Source organism: Trichomycterus rosablanca, chromosome 26 (genome assembly GCF_030014385.1).
Source record: "Trichomycterus rosablanca isolate fTriRos1 chromosome 26, fTriRos1.hap1, whole genome shotgun sequence".
NCBI lineage: Eukaryota > Metazoa > Chordata > Actinopteri > Siluriformes > Trichomycteridae > Trichomycterus > Trichomycterus rosablanca.
In genome coordinates, this window is record NC_086013.1 from 18,021,589 (window position 1) to 18,044,181 (window position 22,593).

General features: G+C 44.8%; 2 protein-coding genes across 2 annotated transcripts; one reads left to right on the forward strand and one right to left on the reverse strand.

Moving 5' to 3' along the window:
* The first annotated feature begins 822 nt into the window (after positions 1 to 822).
* On the forward strand, positions 823 to 5,394 carry LOC134303749 (uncharacterized). Its single transcript, XM_062989221.1, has 7 exons — positions 823 to 1,191; positions 1,803 to 2,088; positions 2,880 to 3,123; positions 3,774 to 3,867; positions 4,730 to 4,863; positions 4,956 to 4,991; positions 5,172 to 5,394. Exons 1-7 carry the CDS (start codon positions 823 to 825, stop codon positions 5,281 to 5,283), a joined length of 1,275 nt encoding a protein of 424 aa, XP_062845291.1. The 3' UTR covers positions 5,284 to 5,394.
* A 3,702-nt stretch (positions 5,395 to 9,096) lies between these two features.
* Positions 9,097 to 19,447, reverse strand: srrt (serrate RNA effector molecule homolog (Arabidopsis)). The gene is made up of 20 exons (XM_062988473.1): positions 19,404 to 19,447; positions 18,278 to 18,422; positions 17,963 to 18,106; positions 17,723 to 17,869; positions 17,441 to 17,629; positions 15,769 to 15,938; positions 15,479 to 15,657; positions 15,295 to 15,399; positions 14,869 to 15,070; positions 14,624 to 14,790; positions 14,261 to 14,322; positions 14,102 to 14,180; positions 13,657 to 13,839; positions 13,332 to 13,499; positions 12,269 to 12,422; positions 11,920 to 12,113; positions 11,163 to 11,322; positions 9,823 to 9,909; positions 9,638 to 9,731; positions 9,097 to 9,351 (listed from the first exon to the last, which is right to left on the reverse strand). The coding sequence occupies exons 2-20, from the start codon at positions 18,394 to 18,396 to the stop codon at positions 9,276 to 9,278; spliced, it is 2,679 nt and encodes an 892-aa protein (XP_062844543.1). The 5' UTR covers positions 18,397 to 18,422; positions 19,404 to 19,447; the 3' UTR covers positions 9,097 to 9,275.
* Positions 19,448 to 22,593: the final 3,146 nt, after the last annotated feature.

The following is a 22,593-nucleotide window of genomic DNA, read 5'->3' on the forward strand; positions in this document are numbered from 1 at the left end:
ATCAGGTAAGACACAAATGTTGAAGAGGAGAAGCCCTGAATCACAGTCTAAGTGTAATTCATCCCAAGTGTTAAGTTTAAATCAAATCAAAGTTTATTTGTCACATACAGGTCCAGTGAAATGTATATTTATAACTGCCAGGTCGCATCAGTACTAAAGACAAAAAGAAAAAGTTTGTGTACACAATAGAGATTGTTTTAAAAAAATATTTGACTTGAAAAAATTTAACTAAAGATGAAATAGATAAAGTAGATTTGGGTTGAGACCAGGACTCTGCGTGGAGCGACTGGAGCTCCTTTGCTCACGACTAGTAAAAGCACGTCTTTATAGAGCTCACTGTATGCTCAGTGTGTAACCATGCTGAAAGAGAAAGGAAACTTTCCTAAACTGTTGGCACAATGTCAAAAATGTATGATTTACCTTATATCATTTTATACATCTGTTAGTAATGGATATACCAGAAACAACTATAGTGCATTCAGTTATTAAGAGGGTGTCCACATACTTTTGGCTGTAAAGTGTAAAATGATAAATAATGTAATTAAACAAAATATAAACTACAACTTTCATTTATTCATTTACTATCTGTTCTACTACCACTATATCCTGGTCATGGTAACAGTGGGTCCAATTCATTAAATGAAAGGCAGGAAACACCTCGGACAGGTCACCAGTCCATCACTTGCCACACACCAGGAGAACTGGTACAGTGGTGTGAGATGACAGTGCTACCCACCTAGCCACTGAGCCATTATAAAACTAGTGTGTACAGAGCTCACGAGCAGCTAACAGCAATCCATCCCTGTGTGTGTTTCAGGAAACATGGCTGAGGAGGTGAAGCTCTCTGTGCAGGAAAGATCGACCCTGGATGAAGTGCTGCTGCAGATTCGCATGATGGAATTAGAGGATGAGCAGTCACCGTCTGAGTTTGCTCAGAGGCTTCATGAGCGCTGCATGCAGCTGGTACAGCAGGTCTCAGGAAACCCAAATTCTGAGCTAGTTGTGATTGAACTGTTCATCAGAAAACTTCCAGAGACCATCAGAAACTATGTGGGGTCCAAACCTCTCACCTCTCTGTCTGATGCTCTCAACCTGGTACAGGAGTGGACAGAATCTGAGGCCGAGAACGTCGCTGTCCACACAGATACCTCTCCAGGTGAAGCAGTGGAACCCCAGCAGCAGCAGGTACAGGTATGTGGGCATGAGAACATGGCACTTCTCAAACAAACATACACACCAAATAAATCATTCCTAAAAGCTAAAAAATTTAACATCAGAACAACAAGATCAAATGAATCTGTTAATTATCAGTAATAATAATAATACAGTATTTCTGGTGCCCGGGTGGCACAGTGGGATGTTCCATTAGCACACTAGCTGTACAATTCTTAACTTGCCGAGTTCGATACTCAGCTTTGCTACCGGTCGGTTGGGCCTGCAGCAGATACAATCGGCCTTTAAGTCTGTTGGGTGGGTACAAAGTCAGACCGAAAAAAGTGGGCGGGGTCTTGGACGCTGTGTAAGGACCCTGGTTAGTAGCTCAAGGCGCCTGTACAGAAGTGGAGGAATGTGGAGATCAGCACCTGACTCTCCATGAGCAAATCCACCGAAAGTACGGGTGAATATGAAGGGGTCGTGGACTGCACACACGTCGGAGGGAGCGCATGTCAGGCAAAAATTATCCTCCTCGGACACGACCAGAATCTCCAGCAGCAGAAGATGTACTGAGTACACTAAACTGGGAAAGAAGCAAAAAATGCATAAATATGGAAATAAAATAAATAATTTTTTTTTTTGTGCAGATAGAAGACCCGAACCCCTCCATTGAAGAGAGCACTGAGGAAACAGGGGCCAGACGTATTCCAGAAACAAACTACAGGAGTGCCACCACACAAGAGCCTCCCCTTGTCACCATAACTACCAAATCTGATAACACCCAACCTGAAATTAACATTGATGACCAAAGTCTGAAGGAACAGATCACAAACTGTCCGCCAGACAGAGAGATACTAACCCATTATCATCACATCATCTTCACAATTCTTCAGGCATTAACATTTTTGCTTTCTGTCGGACTCGTCACTGAAGGTACCGTCACACATAAGAATGTTTGAGTTTATTTAAAATTCTGTCGGCGCTCAGGTGGCACAGCAGTAAAACACACTAGCACACCAGAACTCTGGGCTGGGCGGCTACATGAACAACGATTGGCTGTTGTTCACACAGGATGGAAGCCAGAAAGAGACTCCTCAAACTGAGGCAATTACAACCTCTGCTGCACAGAGTGGAGGAATAATGCTGATCAAGGCGTGGCTCTCTGTACACAAAGCTGATCCGCATATGAACTCGACTCGTGCAGGTGAAAAGATGCAGTGGGGTACTGCACACGTGACGGAGGGGGCATCTGTCAGTCTTACTGACAGTCTCTAGCATCAGTAGAGAGGTAACATAAAGCCATTGGGTAATTTGGAAACCCTAAAATCAGGAGAAAAAGGGGAGAAAATGCATAAACAAAAATATAAAGAAAACAAATTCTGATCTGTGCCCCAAATGTAGTGGTATTACTGATTACCCCCTTTCGATTTAATCTTTCTACTTCCCTTTGAGACCTTAAACCCTGATCCGTCCTCATTTACATTTAGCACAATTCACTGCTGAGAAATAAAATAGTAAAAACATAGTAAAAACATTTTTTGCATAACTGTCCCAACATGCAGTTCAGTGATTAGTATCTGATGTGCCATTATCAATAGGAGGGATTAGCCAAGACTTAGACTTAAAATTAAAATTGCACACTAGCATTCGGGACACAGCCCATTCATTTAAACGGACCCTTTTCTAAATTAAATTGTATTAAATGTAATTCTGTGCTTCAACAGATAAACTCAAAAGGAAATTTCATGTGACCGACTTTAAACTGGGTGCAAGAAGCACGGACGGTGATGGTGACGGGACAGAGGAAGTTAAGGAACGTTTGCGATTTCTTTTATTTGGAGGGAACCCAGATGACTACTGGTATTTTAATGAACTTGAAAAGGATTTGTTAGAAAGCCTGAATGATATGGACCCAGTGAAAAGACTAGAGACAGCACTCCTGCACCGCATCTTCTGGTCAGAAAGCAGGTAGGAAAATCTGGAAAATGTAAAGAAAATAAACAGAAATTAGCAGCCAGTTGTACTGATTGTACTGCACCGGAAGTAAAAGTATTTGCCCTTGAGTGCCCACGTGGCGCAGCAGGATATTCCTCTAGCACCCCAGCGCCGAGATTTAGAACTCCCCAGTTCGAAACTTGGCATTGCCCCCAGTTGGCTGGGCGCCATCTAGTGGGTATAATTGGCAGCAGTCACTGATTGACTATGTGGGTGGGGTGTGTAAGGACCCTGATTAGCAGATAGAGGTGCCTGTGCAGATTGCACGGGTGGACAAGGGTTTCGCTAAGGGCTGCACGTAGGTTGGAGGAGGCGTGAGCAGCAATATACCCTCCTCACCTACAATCAGAGATCCACCAGCAGCGAAAGATTAACTGAGTACAGTAAGCTGGAAGAAAATGGGGGAAAAACACATTAATAAAATAAGAAAAAAAGTAATCAGAATGATGCTGGTTCAAACACCACTACCACCAAGCTGCCACTGTTGGACCCCTGAGCAAAGCAGTCAACCCGTCAGTAGCTTACAGTTGCTTATAAATATTTACGTAATGAAGCAGTAGTTTCATGATGTATATTTTTTCTCATGTGCTGTTTTTGTTCTTCTGTGTGTTTTTGTTGGTTAGAAAGCTGGAGTTCATCCGGAGGTTCGTTAATCTGCTAAGTGGACAAAAGCTCAAATACAGCAATATGAAAAGCTTTCAGAACTGGAAAACCAAGGTGAGTCAAAGTTTTGTTTATTTATCCTGGTCAGGGTGGTGGTGGGTTCAATTCACCAGATGCAAGGGGAAAAAAACACCCCGGACAGGGTCTCAATCCATCACAGGACTCAGGAAGGTTTATTTAAAACATGAGTTTTGGGGAGACTTATTGCTAGACAAATTAATGTAAATTTGCATACAATTATACATTAGAACATTGTTTTATTATATTTATATTAGTCTGCAAGAACATACACTACATAGCCAAAAATATGTGGACACATCCACAGTTACTGCTAGGAGGTGTATGAAATTGATTATAGACAATACAGCTTTGTGGCAGCAGTTTGGGGAAGGCTCTTTGTTGTTTTAGCATGAGTGTGAGGACCGTAATAGTTCTGTGTGGAAGAACTGCAGTGACCTGTAGTGACTAACTGAACAGCAGCTGTAGTCGCTTATAACCAGTGATGAGGAATCAGGCAATGGCACAGCATTATAGAACCTGCTGCACCATCACATTAATAGTCTAACAGACTCCTGTTTATTTATGATCAAGCAGATTAAAAAAAATTTTTTTTTAATTATAAAAGCGGGTACCCACATGCACGACAATCAGCTCATCTAAGTAAGCTTGAGGTGCTGCACAGAAACGGGGGATAATGGAGATCATTGCGTGACTCTCCGTGTGCGTTACGGATTCCCGGTGCTGCACATGTGTCAGAGGGGGCGTGCCACAACCCTCCTCGGGCAGGAGTGAAGGTCTGCAGCAGCAGAGGTGAAATACAGTCGGGGACTTGGATATGACTAAATTGGCAGAAAAACTGGCGTAAATTTCAATGTTATAATAATTGTAAAATAATAAATAAATCTTTCTACTGCAGGTAAACAAGATTAAACCTGGGCTGGTAGAAGAGATGGAGAAGGAGAGAGCTGAACATAACAAACAGGAACATTTTCCTTACCCTAAGAATCTTTATGGTCTTGTTCGCTTTATACGCAACTGCTTGGAGCACAGGTACATTTTCTATTGATACTTCATTATAAATGACAAGACAAGATTTTTAAATAACTGTTATCTGATTATCTTGTTTTATAAAACTTTAATAGTAATAACTCATCAGGACTAAACCAGGTAGAGTTCAGGTAATTACAAAGTGTTCATGTGAATCTGATGCATCACTCAAAATGATAAAAACATCTTCAATAGCTTCATAGAATGAAATAAATGTCCTGTCATTTTTAAACTAGGTTTTTATAACATAAACATGCTAAAACATGATTTTACTACAAATAAATAAACAAACAAATGTCTTTTTTCTGCAGAGCTGATGTGGCAGTGGAGATGAACTTCACATCAATCTTTCCAGACCTGTTTGAGACTGTTTACAAGCTGGCTAAGGAGAAGGACTGGATCTCCAAGTGTTTTCCCCAGTAATGTAATAAAACCTGTTTGTGGTTGACTATCTGGCATTATGTAACTGTGCGATCATGACTTTGTGATGGTGAGATGGAATCACCTGTAGCAGACTAGTTACTAATAATTAAATCCACATCGTCAATCCAGAATCTTCTTGGTCTTCCTCGTCCTTCCACGAGTACAGTCACACAGTACAGTAACGCCACCCAGTGTTTTCAGGTGGGCACCTCATCACATGCCCAGAGTACCTAACAGACTATCTCACTAGCAGACCGCAGTATGTTACACTGAAGGACTGTACATCAGAGTCTGTGGTCAGTACCACAGGAGTACCACAGGAGTACCACAGGGGGACAAGTCAATTGCCTGCGGCCATTTCCACGCTGCAGAGTCGACTCCAAGTGGAGAGTTGTTTGCCACCTCGATTCTGAGTCGATACCGTAATCGACTCTTGGGAGCCTGGTTGACTGAGCAGCTGGGTGACTGGCCATGGTTGTGGTTCCACCTAGTGCCCTCTCCTGATTACATTTAGTGGTGTTTTTTTTGTCTACAGTGGTGAGAGGTTTGTGGAGTCACCGACGTAACCTTATTGCTGCCACACATAAAAAAAATGCAGTCAATATGTCGTTATAACGAGAAAAGTTCATTAGCTCAGATGCTGTATAGCTGATGGAAGCGTATCTGCTGATGGAGAGACAGTTTGCACACATGCATGATGCTGTAACTTGTGTAACCTGCAGCTTGTCATGCCGATCAAGATTCTCCTTTAGGAGCAACAATGTCTAAACTTTAATATTCAACATTTGTCTGACATTCGGCATTCCGATCTAAATAAGTGGTTCAAAAAACACATAAGACCCACTTATTTTATGATTTCTTACACAAATAAAAATAGTCAACATACTACAAAAACAATTTTATGTTAATTTTAAGATTACGTCTATTCATCTAAAAAAAAAGGTTATAATGAATCTGTTTATCAAGCTCACACGTCATCTAATGAGTTAGGGACCATCATAAAACTGTGAAACGTAGGATACATTTACTCTGCACTTATCCAGATTAATGAATCCATTTAAATTGTATGATTTGTATTTTTGGAAATATACTTTGTATATTTAAAATATACATTTATTACAGATTTATTGATCTGTATTTAAATGTAATGTAAAATAAATACTAAGTTATTTCAATAAATAAGGTGTGTGTAGTAGGTGAGAAACATTGATGTGTTTGTGTAAAAATTGTTTGATATTAATTCATCAAATCATACAAGATTTAAATGGATTTATTAGTCTGGATAAGTGCAGAGTAAATGTTTCCTACGTTTCTCAGTTTTATGACGGTCCCTAACCCATTAGATGAAGTGGGAGCTTGATAAACCAATTCATTATAACATTGTTGCTCTGTTCCTAAAGGAGAGTCTTGATCGGCACGCCAAGCTGCAAGCTTACACAAGCTACAGCAGTGTTTCCCAACCACTGTGCCGCGACACATAAGTGTGCCGTAAGAAATCATCAGGTGTGCCGTGGAAGATTAGCCAATTTCACCTGATTGGTACTCTAATGTAATTGTTCTGCCTGTCACTACACGCCGCTCGCTTAGACTCTAAGATTACATTCTCTTCCACTAGAGGGCAGTACAACTTCTTGCTCCAATTAAGTGGGTTGCCAATTTCAATAAATTTACTTTTTGTGACATTTTTGTTTGGTGGTGTGCCTTGTGATTTTTCTAATGTGAAATATGTGCCGTGGCTCAAAAAGGTTGGGAAACTCTGAGCTACAGCATCTTGCATGTGTGCAATCTGTATCTCCATCAGCAGATATGCTTCCGTCGGCTATGCAGCATTTAAGGTAATGAACCTCTCTCGTTATAACGACATACTGGTGAGCTCCTCCCCAATCAGGCGCACCAGTGCAGGGGACCTGTTACAGGGGACTGTACTTTCCCCTTTCCTCTTCACACTCTACACATCAGACTTCAGCTACTACTCTGAGACCTGCCACATGCAGAAGTTTTCGGACAACACAGTTATTGTAGGATGTGTCAGGAATGGACAGGAAGAGGAGTACAGAAAGCTGTGTGGTGCCAGGTGAACCACTTGCAGCTAAATGCATCCAAGACAAAAGAGATGGTAATGGACTTTTGTAGGTCAGCACAACCCACATAGCCACTATTCATCTAAAGCTAAGTATATTTTCTCTGTTACTACGGCTCCTGTAGGTGCTCTGTACTCCAACTCATTTATTTTAAGATTTACTCCCTGCCGCTACTCTAAATGTCTGTAAACTGACATTTTACTCTTAATGATTCACATTGTAACTACATCTTCTGTTGTTTTACCCCGAGGTGGTTCTGACCGAAACCTGTTCACCCTCTTGAGGTTAAAGACTGCAAGCCGAGACTGCCGTGCCAACAGTGCTGCTCCTGCTAGATGTGAAGGGATACTTGGCATTTTTGCACCAAAAATGTCCAGAACTACAACAGACTTTTTTTGCAGACTGGACTGAACAATAAAGAACTCCTTCAGACCACCCAAGAAGGATGGGCCCTGCTGAGTCTGGTTCCTCTCAAGGTTTCTTCCTGTAATTTTAAGGGAGTTTTTCCTTGCCACAGTCGCCCTCGGCTTGCTCAGCAGGAGTTTTTGGTCTGTTGGTCCTGGATTCTGTAAAGTTGCTTTGAGACAATGTTCATTGTAAAAAGCACCCTATAAATAAATTTGACTTGATACACATAACTTATTCTGTACAACACCTGCACATCTGGACTTCACATATAAAATTATTCTAATTCTAAATTTAAACATTATGTGCCGGAATAATACTTGAAACATTTACATGAACGGACTCACAGTAGATTATACTTTTTTTATACCGTCACAACTTTTTCTGATTTGGTGTTGTATGTAAATGATGTGCTGCAAGTTCTTTTCAGGCTTGTTGTATTTTCAAATTTGCAAATGGTCTTAATCGAATGTTTTACAAAAGTACTCAAACAGTTTTTTTAATTCACATTTCAATTAATTTTAGATTGCTTATTTACAAATATCTGTACCTATACCTGTGAGGAAAGACTGTGCCACCCCTTAAAAAGGGTAACTGTTGACCACTAGCAGTATTATACCGTAAAAGTACCCTGTATTTAAAAAACAGTATTTTCCAGTTTATTTCTCCAACAGTAAGATACTGTTAATTTTACAGTAACTTACTGCCAACCCTGCTGCCAGTTCTTTACTGTTTTTTTTTTTTCTGTGACAGTTGTTACAGTATGTATAAATGTATTGGTGTTTTAACCAAGTTGTTGTAATATTCATGCATAATTGCACTAAATATATTGTGTAATTTATTTAGAATTGACTGCATGTTAAAGGGATGCTGTGATTGGTGTAATTATGCAGATATATGCAGTACTGGGTGGGATGTAAAGAAGCCGTGAGTAGAAATGGCAGAATTAAGTGTTGTGTAAATGTGCTTTAATAAAGTTTGCTTCTAATGCCAATAAGTCGTCATCCTGAATCACTTTCAAAAAAAGAACAAAAGTTTTTTTCTGTATATACTGTAAATATCAATGTAAATAAACACTTTACTGCACTCTTATGCTATGCCCTTTATTTTTACTTAAGCTTTTCAGCTACATTTATGTGTGTGATATAATTCTATAATGTGTAAAATAGTTTAGGTGACACGCAGTAAAATGTATTATAGAGAGGGATGAAAGATGCATGGCAGTAATAAACAGTTTTTTCTACATTTTGGGTGGTATTTACAATTCTGTCACCTAATTGGCACAAACTAACCAGACCCGAGTTTAAATACACCGATACAGCAAAGATTATTTGTTCCACATGGTTTTATTAAAGAAGAAAATAAGGGCTACAGACTGAGACGTGTTCACTACAGGATCACTACTGAGCACAATCACACCTGAAACGAATCCTCACAGGAACAAAACAACAAAAGCATCATTAAAATAAGCAAATAAAATCAGAGGGTGGAGGGGTGAGGGGGGTCCTAAAAAAAGTCCACGTCTTCCGGAGCGTCCAGATCTCTGTACTCGATGATGTTCCGAGGGTCCCCACGCATCATCCTGAAAAATATAAAAATGAGTAAATACCTCTGCTGTTTGGTCTACATGGGCAGTACAGCTCTCACTAACAATCTGCCACTGACCGGTGAAAAGAAGTGACCAGCCACTGCACAAGGGGGATTTTATTAGGTTTTCCTTCAGAAATTCTGAGTTCAGAGCTTCAAATAAACAGTCAGTGACAAACAGTGTGTAAATAATGTAAATATTAATCTACACTGATCACCACCACCAGAACCTGACGTTTATATAAACCTGTAGATGATTCTGCTCTACAGGGCACATTTACCTGTTCCTGGGTTTCCCGGGGTAGCCACCCTGCCCACGGAAGTTATCATAATTACCCCTCCCTCCACCGAACTGGTTTGGGGGGTAAGGAGGACCTGCAACAGAGAAACGAACCTCAATTACCTCAACTCAGTCACCACTACAACATGTTCTCTAATATTATAAACACACACCATAAACACTCACCCCCGTAACCCATCATCGGAGGTCTGGGCCCACCAAACCCCAGCAGCCCCTGAGGGGGGAACGGAGGACCACCAGGAGACATCACACCTAAACATATCAGGAGCAAAAAAAAAAAAAAGTGTCAGAGAAATTAAAGTTCAATGAGTTCAAAAAGGAGTTTGCACTTTATGTTTATGAATTTTCCTTCCAATCTAGTCGTATCCAATTCCCCGATGACCTTTCTCCTCTACTGCTGCAGACCTCTACTCCTGACCGAGAAGGGTCATGTGACTAACACACGCCCCCTCTGACACGTGTACAGCAGTGACCGCTTCTTTTCACCTGCACCGGGCGGTTCATACAGAGATCTGTATCATGCACTGATCTCCGTTATCCCCCGTCTGTGTGCAGCACCATGGATCAGCCAGCAGAGGGCGTAACTGCAGCAGTGATGGAAACACTGGTCAGATATGGTCCCAGACTCTTACAGACACACAGCCAATCGTGTCTGTGTAGGTCCATGGATGTCTGACCAGAGAACATTATTATCGAGTTTTCTACAATCTTATAAGTATTTTATAGAATATTTAGTAATAAAAGCTTTATATAATAATCTGTGATGAATAAAAAAGCTTTGAATGCTGCTGTGGTGACGCCTGAACACTGGAGTTTTGTACAAGTGTAAAACTGGTCCGACAGCGATCATCAGAACACACTCATCTGAGCTCCTGCTGTGTGGGACTGACACAGGGTGTGTTCGAAAACCTAGGGAGCTCTCTACATAAGCAGCATTTTACGTCGTCCTGTGCTGCGCTCCCGAGAAGGAGGCTGTTCAAAATCCTAGATGCCTTAATATCCTCACTACTGAGGCATCTTATTATTTCAGTGTTATTTTGGCTCAAGAACGAGTGAGCATCCGACGCTGCCTTAGTGATCGAGGCAATCCCAGCATTCATTGCGGGTCAGGTGCTCGTCTCTCACAGAAAAATAAACATGTCCGACAGGGCGGAGAAACGAATTATTTTCAAACGTAAATAAAATATTACTGATTTTTAACTTGTATAAACTTGTACCGAGTGTTTTTATTTGCAAGTTCGAGCTTGTCAGGAAATGTGCTACCTCAGTCCATTGGTTTTAATGGCAAGATGCTAAATGCTAAACCCGATGGAATCGCTGTCTAAGTAGCGCGTTCGAATAACCTGACTTATAAGTCAATGACTTATTAGAATCCTCTCTACTGAGGCAGCTGCCTACGTAGACAGTAAGACAGCAAGGCAGCGCACTAGATTTTCTAACACACCCACAGACCGAGTCCCGTTACTGTACTCAGTATGGGGGTTTGAATCCTACACTCCTCTCACCCTGTCCCGGTCCGGGAGGCGGGGGCAGCGGCTTCATCTCGGGTATGGAGGGTCGTTTGGCGTCCATGAGGAAGTTGTTGAAGAACTCCACCTCCTTCCTGACCTCCTCGATCTTATCATTGTGTTTATTCAGAATGTGCTTCCTCACAAACTCTGGACCCTGAAACACAGTCAAACCAGTTCAAGAGTTTAAAACAGAGTAAAATAAAAACATTCAGTAGATGTTTGTTTGTTTGATGGTTTAACACCATGTTAACACACTGGTTACATTCATGGCAGGATTGTATTTATTTATTTAATTTTCCAAGTCAGTCTTTCTTGTTTCTTCAGTACATGTAACAACAGTTAAATAAACATTCTGTATCAGCTCGTAGTTAAATGCTGCATAAAGGGTTTTTGCTCCCTTAATTTGGTCCAGTGTAGTGACATTATTTAATGTTAAATGATTTAATACTGAGCAAAGTGCTTCTCTAACCCACAGGGCTGATGAATCACAGGAAATATTTGATGTTGCTCATGTAAAGCGTTGGTACTTTATATTTTTAGTAAAGGTAGATAAGAGTGATTCTTGACTAACTGATCGTCCTATCCTCAGATCTCAGAGTATCGAAAACCAAACGGCTCTAACTGAACCCTGGTTAGATCTGAACTGCTGCTGGAACCCAGTCCTGATCTCCTCCTGCTTACACACCCTGATACACCTCTATTACAGAGCAGCTAACAGAGCAGAGCGGCTAACAGAGCGGTTCACACACACCTTGAACTTCTTGCCGCTGAGAGGGCACAGCCACTTGTCCTTCCCCAGTTCCTGCGTGTTGGCAGAAATAAACTTCTCCACTTCCTGTTCCGGATCCTTCCGTCCCATTTTAACGGCTTCCTCCTCGGGCAGCGACTCCTTCACGCTGAACAGAGGGCCGAGCTTCTCCTCGAACATCTTCTCCCAGTCCGACACTGCCCCACACACACACACACACACACACACCAGTACATTTAGGACAGGGCACATGTAGGCACAGTGGTGAGAGTTAAACAGATGGGTGTGGCACCGTGTGATGATGATGATGATGATGATGATGATGATGATGGGAGTGTGTATGGGGTCTCACCCTCTCGGTGTGTGATGCGGTTGGGGGGGATGGGACCCCGGACGTGGATGATGCCACATCGGTTGGGCATCTCGTCCTCGCTGGTGTACTCGCAGGTGTTATAATAATCGATGGAGTGAACGATCCGGAGATAGAAGAGCAGCCGATCCAACACCTACACACACACACACACACACACACACACACACACACACACACACAGTTAAAACGCTTACATTAACTGTACGTAGTGTTTCCAGCATCCTAGTTCCTGAGTTTTGTTTAACCCACGACGATTGTAGTAACAAGGCCGTCAGTACCACAGAAGTTCCTTCCTACAGACACACCACATAGCCAAAAGTATTTGGACGCAGGACCATGATCATGCAGGACACTATTGAGCACTTTAGATTGCAGGCCAGGACTTTTTGTTTGACATCAATCTCTGACAGAATGGACACAAATTGCCACAGGCAGACTCCAAAATCTGATGGGAAGTGATAGCACACTTGTGCAAAGCTAAAAAAAAAATGAGTCACATAGAAAAATAATAATGATTAAATAATTACAGGCACATAAAAAAAAAAATAATAATAATAAAAAAAACTTGTACACGAGCGCCCCCTTGTGGAGGCTTTACGTTACACCTTGTAAACCACAGTGGGACCAGATCGCCACCGTTTTTTATTAATTAAATATATTTTGTTTTGATGTTTTAAATCCACTTTATATTTTCATTTTTATGGCTGCACGCTGTCCAACAAGCTCACGCTCTAGCGTCCGCTTACTTTCGATCATACGTTTTTTTTTCTCAGCATTTAGCAGACGCCTTTATCCAAAGTGACTTACATTACACAGTGTGAGCAATTGAGGGTTAAGGGCCTTGCTCAAGGGCCCAACAGCAGCAACCTGGCAGTGGTGGGGCTTGAACCAGCGACTCTCTGATCACCGGTCCAGTACCTTAACCGCTAGGCTACACTAGGCTACATTTCCCTCTTTTGTTCATGTGCTGCTGTATTGAGGGTCGTTCTGATCAGTACGACTGTTTTTATTGATTATGAATGAAAGGGAGAGGAGCGCAGACCTTGACCAGTTTCTCGTCTCGCTCCACGGTGATTTCGGTGGGGTTGCCGTCCTTGCCGTCCTCGCTGTCGGCTCCGCCCGTGTTCCCCAGGAGCTCCTCCTCCTCCGCGTTGACCTCCTCGATGAGGTAATCAGTGATGTTCTTTAGGATGGGGTTCTGAGCCGGGAGCTACACACACACACACACACACACACACACACACACACACACACACACACACACACCTTACTGTTTAGAGACGATCCCGTATATACTGAGGCATCTAAAGGCACAAAATGACAAACATAACAGTAAGGTGTGTGTGTGTGTGTGGGGGGGGTGTTACCTGGGCGGGGTGGGTGTCGCTGTGACCCCACAGCCTCTCCCTCTCGTCCAGGGCGTGGATCAGTTTGGCCGACAGTTTGATGTCGTTCCGGAGGACCTGCTTGTGCTGCGTGACGCCGTTGATGTTCCTCACGCGCCGCGCCAAATCCCGGTTCACGCCCGGCGCCAACTCGCAGTCGCGCAGCTACAAGCGGAGACAAATTCCCACAGACATGAAGTATATACGAGTACGTTTTTTGTTTATCAGTGCAGTGACATACGTCCACCACTAGATGGCAATAATAAGCATTCGCTTCATAACTATTCGAGCAAGACCGGAACACACACACAGACTCCGGTGAAGTAGACTACAAGCTCAGATGTGACTGGCCGGTGAGCAGGATAGTAATCGGAAGGTTGCCGGTTCAAACCCCAGCGCTCGAACGCGCTCGCTGTCTGTAACTCACCCGGATGTTCTGCAGGTTCCAGCAGATCTCTTTGATGTTGACGGCGCGGTCGAAGGTCACCCAGCAACGCCGGAAAAACCTAAAAGAGGCGGGAATTAGGCGTCGGCACCGACGTGGGAAAGGGGCGTGATGAAAAAAAGGAACGCCTGGGTGGCTCACCTGCGCTCCGGCTGCGGCTCGGACAGACACACGCGCATGAATCCTGAGTAACGGCGACACAACTGAGGAGCAAACACACACACACACACACACACACACACACACACACACACGTTGGCATGTACACCATGTGACCAAAAGTATTCGGACGCCCCACGGTATTAAAACAGAGCCAGAAACGCCACTCTTCTGTGAATGGCTGGGCGCTGATTGATCGGTCGGTGTTCCGCTTCATCCAGGACACTGGTACAAGAAGGGGGACCTTCCCTAAACTATTGCTGCAAAGTCTGAAGAATATTTATCAACTTTTTGGGGCGTCCTAAAACCTTCGTCCATCTAGTGTGTGTGTGTGTGTGTTCTCACCCCAATGATCTCGGCTTTCGATATGGTGGGGGCGATGCTCCTCATGAACAGCGAGCAGGTCTTGTGGAGCGGCCTGGGTTTAGGAGGCTGGTCGTCCTTCTTCTCCTCCTCCTCCTCGTCCTCCTTCTCCTCCTCCTGCTTCTCCCGCTTCCTCTCCTTGCCGTCGGCTGCGGACCAAACCGCCCGGTTACTACGGTCACCGCCCCGCCGCGTCCCCGACCCGCCCGCCCGCGATCGATACCGACCCTCTCCGTCGTCCTCCTCCTCGTCCTTCTCCTCGGCGTCGTTGCGCTCCTCCTTCTCCTCGGCGTCCTTCTCCTCCTTCTCGTCGGCGTCCGCGTCCCCCTCGCCGGGTTTCTCCGAGCAGCCGGAGTCGGAGTCGCTCTCGGAGGCGCTGGCCTCGTCCTCGCTGTCGCCGCTGTGCTTCCTCTTCCTCTTCTTGCTCAGCTGGAAGGAACGAGAGGGGGGTGAAAAGGGCTCCTGGGACCTTGACCATAGTTTGAGATTAGGCACCATCATGGGCTCCAGGACCACGTGAGTGGTCCTGGAGCCCATGATGGTGCCTAATCTCAAATCGGAGCGGGCTGATCTGCAATCTGAGATCAAATACGGAGTGGGTACCGGTCATGTGACCTCCTGTACGAAGGAGAACTGACTAAACTCACACACACCTTCTTAGGTTCAGACGTCTCATCAGCCGGAGGTTCTTTAGGTTTCGGATCTTCACCTCCACCTTTAGCGCCGTCCTCCTTCACTCCGCCCTCCTCCTCCTCACCCTGCACACAGGACACGGACACGATTACCCACGATCCTCCCCGCCGGTCCCGAGCGCCGTACCCACAGAGCCGAACCCGCCTGTTTCTTCTCCTTCTCCGCCGGGCCCTTGCGCTCGGCCTCCGCCCCTCGGCCCTCGTCCCGTCTCTGGTTCTCGGCCGCCCCGCCGGACGCGCGCCTCTCGCGCTCGTCCTCCTCCTCCGGCGCCTGCTCCAGGATGCGCAGGTCGTTCTCCGAGCCCCCCTCCATCTTGATCACGGCTGAGGAACCACAAACGACGACAGACTCAACAAATCGGCGTGTACGAGCTCCCCTCCTCAAAAACAAAACAAAAGTCCTGGGTGATCGGGAGGAGGTCTGATCCGTCTCACCCGCGTCCAGGATCTTCACGATCTGCGGCGCCCGGTCGATGTCCATGGAGACGGAGTCGAACCAGGTGTTCTCCAGCAGGTACATGAAGACGCCGAGGCGGTTCTGCAGGGCGGCGTGAGCGTCCGCCTTCCTCTTCGCCGATTCGTCCGGCTGGTACTTAGAACGGAACCTAGAGAGAGGGGGGGGCGGGCGGAGAGGTGACGGGGGGGGGGGGGGACACACGGTGCAGATAAACACAACATTAAAGGCTTGAATTTATCTATTTAACGTTATTTCTTTCTAATATTAATCAGAATTTCAGATTAAAAGCTCAGTTACTCCAGAAACCTGAAGTGCACACGCTCTGGGTGAAAATTTGGCTGCTCCTCGAGGTTCAGTGAGCAATTTAACTCAACGATACAGTCAGAGTCAGTCTGTACCCATAAAATACACTGATAAACCAAAACATCATGGACCCCCCCTCCCCCCCCCCCCCTTTCCCAAATATGCCATCAACGTGAACGTGCCCCTGTGGTATCTGGTACCTGCAGCTACATCCTGATTCAATCTCTACCACAATCCTGAAGAAAACAGGATTTGCTCTGAAGTCCAGGTCCAATATCAGCTTTGGACAGTGGACAGGAGATGCATGGGCACTCTGACTGGCACAGATGGGAATTATCTGCAGTCTGATCCACAGTAGATCTTCTGTTGGTCCGTCACGTCGTCTGGTTCATCCCTCCTCAGACCGCCCTGGGTGGGGACTCACCACGCCCACTCCTAATGTTTTGGCTGATCAGTATATATTTGCATGTTTTAATATTTTAATTCGGGCTTCTGATTGATCGATTGATTCGAATCATTTATGCACCGACCCGAGTGAGGTCACATGGTGTGACGGGGCCTTCCCACGCCCGGACTGTTATTGTGGACACTTTCAAATCCAGAACGGTCAGCGTGGTTCCTCCACTTGATGGGAACACACGCAGAACCGCGGTACTCCACAATAACAGCGTGGTACAGTATCGTTCTCCAGAGTTTAACCAGAATAATCACAAGATAAACAGAGTGAGAGATGAATTCATGAGAACATTGATGTGCTCCACATTTACCTGCTGTGCTCCCAGTATTACCACACTTATAGTCAGGGGACTCCTCAGGTGTGTGTGTGCACTCGTGTGTGCGTGTGTGTGAAATTACACACCGTTTCTGCACTCGGCATTTCAAAAAGACGAGAAAAAAAAAAAACCCGGGAGGTGACAGAGCTGCAGGTTTGTTTTGGTGCGCCGGTGGAAGCGTCTAACTAAATTCCTGATCACTTTGTTTCTAAAGCGGCTGCATTGTGCGCAGCGCGAACCCTGACTAGCTACACACCGCCATTTCCTGCGAAGGTTTCCAGAGTTTCACTCGTCTTCTGAAAAACCTTGCCGTGAGAGGAGGGAAGAGGCATTTTAGTTCAGGTTCATGATCAATAATCAAATAAGAACATAAAATGAGCACATGAAGAATAAAAGTGAAATATAATCAGTCATGACACCCGGGGACATCCTGCAGAAGAAAACGTTTAGAATCCAGTCACCCGTCCTCCAGGTACGCACACATAATTACTGCTGCTCTTGATTTATCCACCCTGACACTACATCACCTACACACTGTACACAGAGGTACATTTAAAAGTCAGAAACGTCGTACCATTCTTCTCCTTTATGAGCAAGAAAGAACTCCTGCATCTGCTGCCGTCTGAAGTCGATCTTGTACTCGTTGTAGCGCTTCACCGACTCCGTCTCGTCCACAGAGTCATCCAGAGAGAGCAGAAACTCCTTAAAGGTCTTCATGACGGGTGGAGGAGGACCCAGGTCCATATCGTGGATGTTTCCTAACCTATAAAACCCCATAAACCGACACAGGACTCAGGTCAGAGCTGCACTCTGCACCAGAAATCTCACCAGCAAACCTAAACCCCAACACCCTCACCTGGCCTGAATGGGGATTCCGTGATGTGGCTGCATCAGGTGAAGTTCGGGGTGACCCCAAGGCTGTGGGGGGATGTAGCTGGGTCCTCCTCCGCCTCCATAACCTAGATCATAGCCTCCATGATATGGATCTCCACCATGGTCATCCCTGAGGAACATGGGAACGTCAATCACTCTTAGTTTAACTCACACATCACCACTTCTCTCTCTCTCTCTCTCTCACTCACACACACGGCATTACCAGTCTCTCCTCATGCGTTTGGCCTGGGGGCTCATGTCGTGTCGGGGTGGTGAGAATCTCTCTCTCCTCCCTCTCTCGTACTCCCGGTACTCTCCACGACTCCGTCTCTCTCTCCCCCGGTCCCACTCCCTGGCAGACGGCCGCCTGATTACCAACGACACAAAAACCACACGGCACGTTACACACTACGTAAGACGGGGTTTTCCACACCCTGGGCCCACCCTTGCGACACTCAAGTGGTGCTGTCTTATTATATTTAGGTTATTAGTTGAAATAAATGAGCAGATCAGGTGCACTTCTGTTCTCCTCATGTACCTGTCGCTCCAGTCATCTCTGCGACGATCTTCACGCTCTCGAGAACGGTCGTAATCGCTCCTCTCGCGGCGGAACTTGTCCCTGCGGCGCCGATCGTACTCATCATCGCTGTCCGCCATCACGGTTCCTCGGTGACGCACTTGCTCTGTAACACAGGAGAGATGAAGCGATTCATGAAGGTTAGAGCAGCATGTAGTGATGGGGTTTATGTAGCTCAGGTTTGCTGTCAGGAACAAAGCCGTGGAAGCAGAAGCTCGGGATTAGCTGGACTGGTTGGCATGAACACCAGCATATATCGGCCCTTTGTGGGCATTGAGGGACTGTTGACACCATCCTGTGTGACCTTTATTATTCCAGTCAGGTCATTGTGTGTGTCTACAATGTTTTAAACCTAACTCAGAGACTAGTGGGTAGAGCTGTGGGTTACCAACTGGAAGGTTGTGGGTTTGAATCCCAGCTCTTCCCTGCAGCTACTGTTGGGCCCTTGAGCAAGGCCCTTACCAGTCTCAGCTCCAGCTGTACCATAGGATGGCTGACCCTGGGCTCTGACCCCAGCTTCCAAACCAGCTAAGATAAACAAAGAACCCCAGTGTACTGCACACGTATACGAAAAAAACAATAAAAATAGCTACTAAATTGATGCTTGAAGCAGAATCAGATACTGTTCTCTTTCTCTTATTACAGGCATAGTGACGTCATAGGTCAACAGGTAACAAAGGTGATGAAGAGCAGCTGTACGGAACATTGTGACCTCACGCTAGTCCGTTCATTACCTGCTACACAACAACTATCTGTAATGCACATGCTGTCTAACAGCCACTGTTTACTAGTAACTTAACTAATTTAATCTTTACACTAACTATAACCATAATGTAACTGACACTAAACTAAATGTAGCATGTAAACTCTTCAGTATAGAGCAATGCGGCTTCATTCAGTTAGCCTTTTAGCTTAGCATAGCGTATACGCTAATGCTAACACCAAGCCAAAATGCAAAATGAATCCAAATAACCATTTAAACATAAACCGATTCCTTGTTTGATTACTATAAGACATTGTTGTGCCAAACACATGCCAAAAACAACAAAGGACAATTAATATTAATACAAAATACATGTTTTATTACCGAGAGATGTTGTGTAAAATCCCGCCACACAGACCGCTAAACAGCAGAGTTCCCGGATGTTCAGGTCCCCGGATGTACGTAATCTTGTGCTGTTCGAATCAGAGTCGATTCCTATTCTGAGCGTTGTGCTGTAAATCAAATGAGTCGATTCCATAAACCGACTCCAATTAATGATTCCAAAACTGTTGATCAGGGTCGCTGTAACTTGGAGCTCAATTAGGTGGTGCATTAAATAATCATTTATTTATGTTTAACTGTTTTATCATGTCCACGTCCAGAAACACCGGGTGCAAGGCATCAAGGCATGGACTAATCATCAATCAATCAATCACAGGGCATCAATCACTCACTCACTACTTTAATGTTTGTTTGTTTATTAGGATTGTAATGTGATGTTTTACACTTTGGTTACAGTCATGACAGGAACAGTAGTTACCGCTTACACAACATTCATCAGGTCACAAGGTCATTAACAATTTAGTGTCTCCAATTCACCTCACTTGCACGTCTTTGGACTGTGGGAGGAAACCGGAGCACCCAGAGGAAACCCACGCAAACACGGGGATAACATGCAAACTCCACACAGAAAGGACCCGGACCGCCCCACCTGAGAATTGAACCCAGGACCTTCTTGCTGTGGGTGACAGTGCTACCCACCGAGCCAGCGTGCCGCCCAGCTACTTTACTAAAACTAGGGGTAATGTAGGGGAGCCAATCCACCTGTAGCATGTTTTTGGAACGCTGGAGGAATTCATGCATGGAGTATTTATGCAGACGTGTAGAACAGATAAAAATTCCTTTAGACTGTCAGTAAAGGTGAGGATCAAACCCAGCTACCCTGACCCACGATGCTGAGAGACCAAACGTTATAACAGTGAGGTCCATGACCGAACCCTGAGATTGCCTGGTGCCCCATCCAGGGTATTTCTGCCCTGCACCCAGTGTTTCCTGGTGGAGTTATTTATAAGCTTTTGTCTCCACTGTCTCATCTGTTTTTGCCAGCGATGCTTCAAATTAGTCTCACCGGTTCTTACACTAATGCAGGCCTACACACACACACACACACACACACACACACACACACACACTGAGGCCGGTCTCTGGAGTCGTCCTGTTTTGTTTCGGCTTGTGGAAAGTTCTCACATTATCATTAGCTGGAGCATCACAGGATGCTTCCACCACCAGAGACTCGGCAGCTCCAGGCAGCTGGTTCAGCTTAAACACCGACATGTTTCCTCACAGAGATGATAGTGATGTACCCGCTGTTTACTCGCTGTTTACTCGCTGTTTACTCGCTGTTTACTCGCTGTTTACTTCTATATTTTGATCTTTGAGCTCTCAGGCGACGTTTCATGAGAAACCATCAACCAACTACAGACATGAGTATTCGAGCTCTGCAGGATCACACACATCTCACTGAGTGTGTTTGTGTGTTCGTCTCCTCACTGTATGATTGATTTTATACACCGGCTAGAAACGGGCGTGGCTGAAATGGTCCAATTCTTTCATCTACTTTACCTTGAGATGATGGATCAGGTTTCTTTAAAAGCCAGATAAGCAAATAACCTGTACAGACAGGTAGACCCACACACACACACACACACACACACACACACACACAGGTTCCGGTCAGCAAGGCTTTTAGTGTAGCGTTACTGTAATGTGTGTATTGAGCAGCATTAGGACTTTATTAGCTCAGCAGATCAGCAGATTGGTGTGTGTTAAAAGCCTACATCACACACACACACACACACACACACACACTTTAAGCAGGCTTTAATCTATATGTAGTTTCCTGTGGGGTTTTAAAGCCGGACTGGTAAAAGTTTAAGATATAAAAACCCGTGGAGCCTCGGACGCTCCAGAATTAATTACATTTTTCTGGATATGATATATTTATAGGTCAGAAACAGACACAGATGATCCATCACATCCAGAAAGTTCTACCTTCAATCACATACATCTGGTTTTATGTGATATATATTTACAGCCAAAAGTATTCAGACGCCTGACTGTCACCATGCTGGACGTTCTATTTCAAAGACAATATTAAAACAGACTCTGTGTGATCATTTGCGCTGGAACAACAGCCGCTCATTTAGAGAAGCTTCTCACAAGTATTTGGAGAATGTCTGTGGGAATTTGTGCCCATTCTGTCAAAAGTTGACTGCATTTGTATGGCTGGGGACTGATTGATTGAACACTGGAGTTTCTTGGTCATGCTGGAACAGGAAAGGACCTTCCCTAAACTGTTACTACAAAGTCAGACGCCTATCGTTTTCTTTATATGACTGAGTTATTACACCTGTTAGTGACTGTTGTGGCTGAAACACAAGAATCCAGTCATAGAAGAGGCGTCCCAATACTTTTGTCCAGACTGGTTCTGATTCTGTGTCCGGTTTGTTTAAAAGGTTGTAAAACTGTTTATGGTTCTTCTGTTCTGAAACCATTCGGAGCTTCATTTTCAATCAGTTGTCTGATGGTGGACATGGGAAGATCCACACACACACACACAGTGATGCCCAGATAGTAGTCTGGCAATTACGGCTCTGATGGACGGAGGGAGGAGACGCTGACATAGAAATTTGAGACACAGTGTGTGTGTGTGTGTGTGTGTGTGTGTGTGTGTCTAGACTGGCTCTGTTAGACTTAGGTTTCATTAAAGGTCTGATAATCCATTAACCACCTGTAAAGAGTGATGGACAGACACACACACACACACACACACACACACACGCACGCACACACACACACACACACACACACACACACACACACACACTTGCATGCTGGACCAAAAATAGTCATCCACTTGTCCCTGTCCATTTTGTTCACTTTTGATATAGTATCTGTGTGTGTGTGTGTGTGTGTGTGTGTGTGTGTGTGTGTGTGTGTGTATTGGCACAGCATTGGCATTGGAATTCTGGGAAAGGGTACAGTATGCTCCTGAAACAGGAAACAGGAAATGAGCTCAAATTACAGTACAGCCAACTGGACTTCATCAAGCAGCTTATGGGAATCTGGGCGTGTCTCAAACCAGGTGCTTCACTTATGCAGCAAAAGTATTTGGACGCTTCTCTAATGAACAGATTCAGCTGTTTCAGCCACACCCAGTACTAACAGGTGCAGAGATCTCAGCATCCACACAGACATGAAACCTGTCTCTGACCCTGCATAAACGCTCTGGGTA

Coding starts and splice junctions, on each gene's coding strand:
- srrt (XM_062988473.1), bottom strand. CDS start 18,396: ATGGCGGACAGCGATGATGAGTACGATCGGCGCCGCAGGGACAAGTTC. Junction 17,870..17,962: donor AAACGCATGAGGAGAGACTG/GTAATGCCGTGT, acceptor CATGTTCCTCAG/GGATGACCATGGTGGAGATC. Junction 14,181..14,260: donor GAGCCGCAGCCGGAGCGCAG/GTGAGCCACCCA, acceptor CGCCTCTTTTAG/GTTTTTCCGGCGTTGCTGGG.
- LOC134303749 (XM_062989221.1), top strand. CDS start 823: ATGGCTGAGGAGGTGAAGCTCTCTGTGCAGGAAAGATCGACCCTGGAT. Junction 1,192..1,802: donor CCCAGCAGCAGCAGGTACAG/GTATGTGGGCAT, acceptor TTTTTTGTGCAG/ATAGAAGACCCGAACCCCTC. Junction 3,124..3,773: donor ATCTTCTGGTCAGAAAGCAG/GTAGGAAAATCT, acceptor TTTGTTGGTTAG/AAAGCTGGAGTTCATCCGGA.